At 38.9% G+C, this 7,420-nt stretch overlaps 1 protein-coding gene across 1 annotated transcript in view; it reads left to right on the forward strand.

Annotated features, from left to right (window-relative positions):
* Positions 1-6,805: 6,805 nt before the first annotated feature.
* The window catches only part of LOC103150832 (keratin-associated protein 12-2-like), a 2,442-nt gene continuing 1,827 nt past the window's right edge, over positions 6,806-7,420 (forward strand). The window contains exons 1-2 of the mRNA XM_007570582.1: positions 6,806-6,828; positions 6,915-7,415. Of these exons, the coding sequence (XP_007570644.1) occupies positions 6,806-6,828; positions 6,915-7,415 (524 nt within the window). The remainder of the gene's footprint in view (positions 6,829-6,914; positions 7,416-7,420) is intronic.

Genomic DNA, 7,420 nt, shown 5'->3' on the forward strand with positions numbered 1-7,420 from the left:
CAATTTGAACAAATATTTGAAAACATTTTTTATAAAAGTTGCATACTGCAGCTTTAGACCTACAGGGTTTGTTGGAAACTGAATGCTCTTTGCATTAATTTTCACTTTCTGGATGAACACTGGAACTGCTGTCTTCTTATGCTGCTGTTGTTTCTCTTTTGAATTTTGTTTGAATATGAAAGGCAGTGAAATATTTTCTTCTGTCTATTAAACATGATTAATATGAAGGGCAGGAATGTTTCACTTTTTCATTCACAATAAAAACTCGAGCATGATCAGCAGTTGAAATGTGGCTGTGATGATTTTTAACGATTACCGACAAAACAAGCTGTGAATGAGTGTAAACACGTGTAGTCGGATTTCTGTGCCTGTTGCACAAATGAGATTAACGCGGTGCTGTTAGAGCTTGTTCGGTATTAAATAGGTGGTGCAAACTCAGCAACAGAGACTGGAGCTAATTGAATTAATATTTACACTTCAGTCAGCGTTTCTCTGGCCACAGCAGCGCTGATGTCCTGCAGGCGAGCAGGAAACTGCTGGGCTTAGCAGGACGCCATCAGTCATAATGCAGAGCTTGTGGTCATCATTTCATATCTGTGGATCTGCAGGGTCTTTAGCTGCTCAGCCTCTCTGTTGTAAATCAACCCTGTCAGAATCCATCCAGTTTTATCAGGAATAAACAGCACAGAGCAGCTAAACGACGTTTCCGTTTTGAGACGAACGGCGGCTGATCAGAGCTTTCATAAGCAGAACTGGAGACGTTTTATCAAGATTAGGTTCATTTTTCTCTGAAACGCTTTGCGGAGATACAGAATAAAGCAAAACATACTTTTAAGTTAAATTGTTTTCATGTTTAAGTTGAAGGAATAGAAGAAGCGTCTGCACATAAAAGTGAGCAAAATAAATTCACATTATACGTCTAGAATTTGTTACAATTTTGGTCAGATGTGAAAGAAAGACTCATTCACGTTCGTTAATCTGTGATGTCAAACTGGTGACGTTTAATGGTCCCAGCTTCAGCTTGATTTAGCTGAAGGACTCCAATTAGATTATTCAACCAGTTTCCAGAGAGGTAATAAATATTCAAACTGACTTTCCTCAACAAAGGTATCAGTCAGGAGAGGGGTTTAAGTAAGCAAAGTAATTAGTGGTGTAATGATACATAAAAATAACAGTTTTTTGCATTTCAGCCGTATGATCAGAGAAAAATTAATTATTCAGTTTTAAGTTTATTTTGCAATGGCCAAAATATACAAAAAGGTAGAGGGAGCTGCAGATCTTATTGGTTGATCCGTTCCACCTTTCTCCCTCCAGCTTCACTGCAGCTGAATGACCAACAGCTAGCAGACGTTAGCGACAGCTGGGCGCTCTTTTTTTAGTGATGGTTTTTAAAGCTATCCAGCAGAACATCAAATTAGATTTACAACCCAAAAGGACTGTTACTTAACTGTTTCTTACATGTGCAATAAACATAACAGAGTAATTATTTCTGAAATGTGAAGTAAGGATTGTAAGTAATGTTTTATTCAAAAACCAAACTGCATTAGCCTCAGCTGGTTTAAACCAACACAGATGTTACCACAATTAAACAATTCATTTGTTGTTTTCAGAAATGTGATATTTCACATTCCAGGAAGAACATCCAACATGTTCAGGCTGCAGAGTGACGTCTGTCTGCACACCTGCTGCCTTGTTGGCACAAAGTCAGAAAGTCCAGACAGGTGACTAACGCTTTTGATGCAAGAAGACTTTAAACCTTTAGAGAAAAAATTAGAAAATGTAAAACAGCCAGACAGGAAAACCAGAGAGCAGACAACAGAAATGTCACCAGACAGGGATCAGCTACAATTCACATGACACAAAACACTTATCTACTTTAATTTCTGTATTTAGGTTTTATTTCTCCCTCCTCTGCCTTGTGCAGACATGAGGATAGCGGTTTGCTGCAAACAGAGCCAGAGGATTCATTAGTGGTTGTGGGCTTTGCCTGGGTAACAGCTATTGATCCTGGAGCATAAAACGCTCTCACTGTGGCAACGCGTCAATCCTGGCCGTCACCCAGGATAAACGCTGAAGCATCTGAGGTTCTGAAAGCTCCTGAAATAACAATAATGGAGTTCAGATGGTGCTAGATGTGGTTGGCAGACAGAGGGCGCTATCAGCACACTGAACCTGAGGGATCCACTGTTTGCTACTTAAAGTGAGTTTAATAAATCATTAAATAGAGGAACATCCACATGCTGCATGTTCAGAAACCAGCTGCAGGTTTAATTTAAACTGTTTTCCAGGTGGAGAAAATCAGAAATATCTCATGGAGAAAGTCAGGTTCAGAAATCTCCCTGCAGCCTGAAACACTTTCCATCAGGCTGAGTCTCCAAGAGGAGAGAGCAGCCAATATCAATATTTCATAAACAATATTCAGGCTGAATGGAGGCTAACATCAGAAAGTCAATCAGTGTCAGGATGTCTCTCTCCGCCAGCGCCTGCCAATCCTGGCCCCTGCAGGATAACGCATTTACCCATCAGCCCGATGGGCCGGATCGACCGCCCTGCTGCTCTCCGAGTGGATTAATCCAATAAAGAGCTTTAAAACATTTGTTCAGTGACACTGGCTGCAGGTCAGAACCACCGATCCAGTTTGCTCCGGTCCTGCCAGGTTGGAAATCCAGAAGATTAAAGTTTTGGAAAAATTAAGTGTTTTAAAAATTAAAGTTATTAAAATTGAAGCTGGTATTGCATTAAAACATGATTCTACTGACTCAGGATAATATGACAGCATATTAAGGTCTATTGGTTCTTTTTTATTATAGACAGATGAAAAAACTCACCTGAGTTATCTGCAGGTGTGCAGATTAATTTTCAGACTAATCCTAGAAATTTTCCAAAAGAACAAGGAAGTTTCTGACCTCAAAAGTTGAAAGTTTGCAAGAAAAAACCCATAAATTTTGAGATTAATCTCAGAAAAAATGTAGACTTTGAAGTTTAGAAATTTCCAAGTTTTTTCAAGACATTTTCTCAAATTAATGTAAAAATTTCAGAGTTTTTAATTTAAATTTTTCACTTAGAAATTTTGAGTTTTTTAATAGATTTTTAATTTTTATTTTTACTTTTGGACCTCCAAGGTCTCTTTCTTTTTTCTAAAAAATTTCTAAGATAAATCTCAAAATTTCAGAGATTTTGGCAAAAACTTACTTTTCCTTTTTTATTCTCTATACAGTTGTCCTAACATGTCGTAGATTAATAATATAAATATATAGATCTTGTTCTAAAATCATTAGCTCTCATTAAATTGCCCTCTAGAACATGTATAATTTTAACTTCCTGAGGTTGAAGGAAGTTCAAATCAATCATAACGGTTAAGAATCACATCCTGTCTGTTTAAGAGATCTGAAGAAGAGCGGCAAAAGCAAAAGAGGTGGATTAGCAGAGCTTGCTAACAACTGATTGGTTGATTGCCACTGGAGGTCCTTCCTGCCCACAGCATCAACAGTGACCCTCTGAAGAGACTTGGATAACATGAGCTGTAACAACATTTGATTTCCTTTTGGGATAATTAAGGTGTTTTTGGGTTGAATTGTGTCAGAAAGTGGAATCAATCTGGTTTAAAAAGATTTTAAATCCTCAGAGAGGAGTCCGCCCTAACGTGTCCCCGCTGATGTCCTCATTCTGTCCTCATTCTGTCCTCATTCTGCCCTCATTCTGTCCTCATTCTGTCCTCATTCTGTCCCGCTTAAACGTTTTTTCTGGCTGAATGTTAATATTTACACAGGACCAGCTGGACTCTGGCAGCAGCAGCTTTGTGTGATTCCCAACATGTCGTCTGCAGCTTTCTGCTTCTTTATCGTGTTCATCAGGAATTCATTAGTGAGATTTACCAGCCTTTGATGGCTGAAAACTGAAATGCTGTAATGTTCCAGAGAAAACAACAACAGCAGGCCAGAAAGTCCCCCGTTTGGTTGGTGTGAGTCCAGAGATGACTGCCTGAGCTGATGACCTCATGGGGGCGGGAGGTAAATGAGTAAAAGCTTGAGAAAACGGAAACGAAGGCGGATAAAACCAGGAAACGCAACGTCACAGAGAGTCTGAGATTAATCTGAAAACATCAACAGAACCTTCAGAACCTTGATCCAGTTTCATGAAGTCTTAGTCAGTTTTAGTTTGAGCTGCAGCAGCTGTGAAGACGCTTCCTGAAGCTCCTTCAGCCTCTGCAGCGTTGGAAACAGAAACACTTATATCTGGTTAAATTAATAAAAGGTTATTAGTAAAAATGAAACGGAGATTTCTGAAAAGAAAAGAAGGTTTTTCTTTTCATTTCAGGAATCTGATCGGAAACAGCTTAGGGATTGATCGGGAAAGAAAATAATTAAAGGTTCCACTAGAAAATGAAATAAAACATTTTTATGTGCAAAACAAAATGTTGGGCAGTTGGCAACTTGGCATCATTGAGCGCCATCTGCTGGGGGGAAGTTTGGAGCAAAAATAATTTATGTTTGTAAAATTCAGAACCTAAAATGCAGAATCCACATTAAATCAGCAGTTTGCTTTTTTAACTTAAACTCTTTAAAATTTAAACATTTTCTTCTGTTTTATTCTCTATAATCTACACATTACTGAAACTCAACACTATTATCATAATAGTAATTAAAATATATTGTGTATTTTATCATTTTTAATCAAAGTGGCAGGAATGTTCTTCCATATCATAATTTACAACTGAACAAATGAAAATTATTTTTTTTGTCCATCGTTCTGATTTATTTTCTGTAAAACAAAACAACTGTCAGTTATTTAATTTTCCAAAAGACAATTAATCATTTTTATCTGATGATTTGCAGAACAAAGTCTGAAAATAACATTTAATTAAATTTTTGAGGAAACATGTAAAATAATTTTCAATAATTCTTCAACATTATTCCAGTTTTATATGCTGTATAATTTGTCATTTATATTTATATTCTCAGGTTTAATACTTTAGCTGCAGGTTTAACTTGATTTCTTTAACACTACTTTAAATAAAAACATTTAAAAACATTAAACTTTATATTCATCAGCAGGTTTTACTGATTATCCTTTATCGTTACTGTATGATTTTCTGTATTGTGTTAAATTTATTTTTCTTTCTCTTTATTTTTTTTATTCCAAAGGAAAATTTATTAAAATTATTAAAATATACAAAATAGAATCTGCATTATGTTTTGCTTATCTTTAAAAATAATAATTGTTTATCTGACATCTTATGCTTTTTGGCCGTAATTACTAAAATAAATAAAATCTTTAATTTCCAGTCTGGACCCTGCAGCGAAGCTGTTCAAACTAAACTGATGTTTGTTGGTCAGATTAGTTTTTATACTGAGGTCATTTAAAGGAAACACGATTAGATGATCTATTTAAAGACAGCAGTTATCTGTGCTGAGTCACAGCAGAGATTTTATCTCAAAGACAAACTCATTCCTCGTTCCACATTCCTGTAAAGCAGCAGCTTGTTAACCAAACAGACGTATCATTTCTCTGAGTTTAAGGATTTCTGTTTCACCTTAACATTCAGGGGGTTTCTGGGATTTTCCCTTTTCCAAATAACCTCCACCGAAGCCTTGGAGAGTCTGTCCTCAGCCATTAGAAACATCACTGCGGTGATCGCTGCATTGATCTGCTCGCTGTTTTCTCTCCATCATTCCATCTGTAAAGCTACTCTGTGAATATTCCTAGAGACGTTCCACACATTGATACAAATTACAGAATCTGGCTTGTCTTTCTCTTTTTTCTTTGATGCAACATCTTTAACATTTCTGATAACTGAAGCTTTTTTGAAGCTTTTACCAAATGAGACTCATAACGTTGTGATTAAACCAAGAGTCTTTTCCGTTTGAGTGATTAGATTTGCAGGTTAAAAGTGCTTTGACTGGCTTGTTTAAGGACAGAGATGGACTGAGGGTGAATAAGTCTGCGATCGATGCAGCCTCCCTCCGGCCTGTATCTGCTCCTCCACATCTAACCCGGGTTCGTATCGATTCGCCGGAGCGACAGACGGGCCGAAACAGAGGCTGACAGTCGGCCTTTTACTGCTGCAGATCTCAGCGCTCACTGATAGAAATATTCTGCTCCATCTGCTTAAAAATGACGGCAACTATTTGAATAATTTATTCATGTTTATCAGCTGAAACTGTTCTGCACTTATTTTGTTACATGAAAAAGAAAATCCAAGTAAAATGAACTTAATTTTGTCAAGCAGACAGAGCAAAACTGAACTTTCTATAAATTACTTGTTTAACAGTAAATTAGATTTTCTGTAAAATCTTAGCTTAATAAATCTGAGTACAGTGTGATGACCTAATCAGCAAGCAAAGTTAAGTTTTGTTTGAGATACCGAATGAAACACAGTAAAGATAACAAGACTGTTTTTGTTTTGTGGATGAACTTAAAAAGATTACAATGTCTCATGTCTTGAACAAATATTTCTGATCTCAATGCTAAAATACTTGTGTTAAGATACCAACTTGAATTTGCATTGTTGATTTCACAGATTCAGCTATGAGAAGTTTACTTCACCACAGAATCATTTTGTCAGTGTACTATAAGAGGGAATCATAACAGATCAATAAAAAGCCGAGTTGACAGCCAACCTGCAAAATTATAAATGAAATATGGCGTCATTTAAACGAGGACTTTACACCAACAGGTCAAGTAACAGCTAAAGATAACAGACCCTGTTATCCAGATAAACGACCCTGAAGTGACTGAGATAAGAATTCTGCTGGATAATAAACTAAGGAAGCTTTTCCATCGTCCTGTGACGTCTCCAGCCCAGATGATGCTGCGGCCTGCAGCCTGGTGTCCTGAAGCCTGGTGTCCTACAGCCTGGTGTCCTGCAGCCTGATGTCCTACAGCCTGGTGTCCTGAAGCCTGGTGTCCTGAAGCCTGGTGTCCTACAGCCTGGTGTCCTACAGCCTGGTGTCCTGCAGCCTGGTGTCCTGCAGCCTGGTGTCCTGCAGCCCGATGTCCTACAGCCTGGTGTCCTGCAGCCTGATGTCCTGCAGCCTGGTGTCCTGCAGCCTGGTGTCCTGCAGCCCGATGTCCTACAGTCTGGTGTCCTGCAGCCCGATGTCCTACAGCCTGGTGTCCTGCAGCCTGGTGTCCTGCAGCCTGAAGTCCTGCAGCCCGATGTCCTACAGCCTGGTGTCCTGCAGCCTGATGTCCTGCAGCCTGGTGTCCTACAGCCTGAAGTCCTGCAGCCCGATGTCCTACAGCCTGGTGTCCTACAGCCTGGTGTCCTACAGCCTGGTGTCCTGCAGCCTGATGTCCTGCAGCCTGGTGTCCTACAGTCTGGTGTCCTGCAGCCCGATGTCCTACAGCCTGGTGTCCTGCAGCCTGATGTCCTGCAGCCCGATGTCCTACAGCCTGGTGTCCTGCAGCCTGATGTCCT

Source organism: Poecilia formosa, unplaced genomic scaffold (assembly GCF_000485575.1).
Source record: "Poecilia formosa unplaced genomic scaffold, Poecilia_formosa-5.1.2 Scaffold263, whole genome shotgun sequence".
Classification (NCBI taxonomy): domain Eukaryota; kingdom Metazoa; phylum Chordata; class Actinopteri; order Cyprinodontiformes; family Poeciliidae; genus Poecilia; species Poecilia formosa.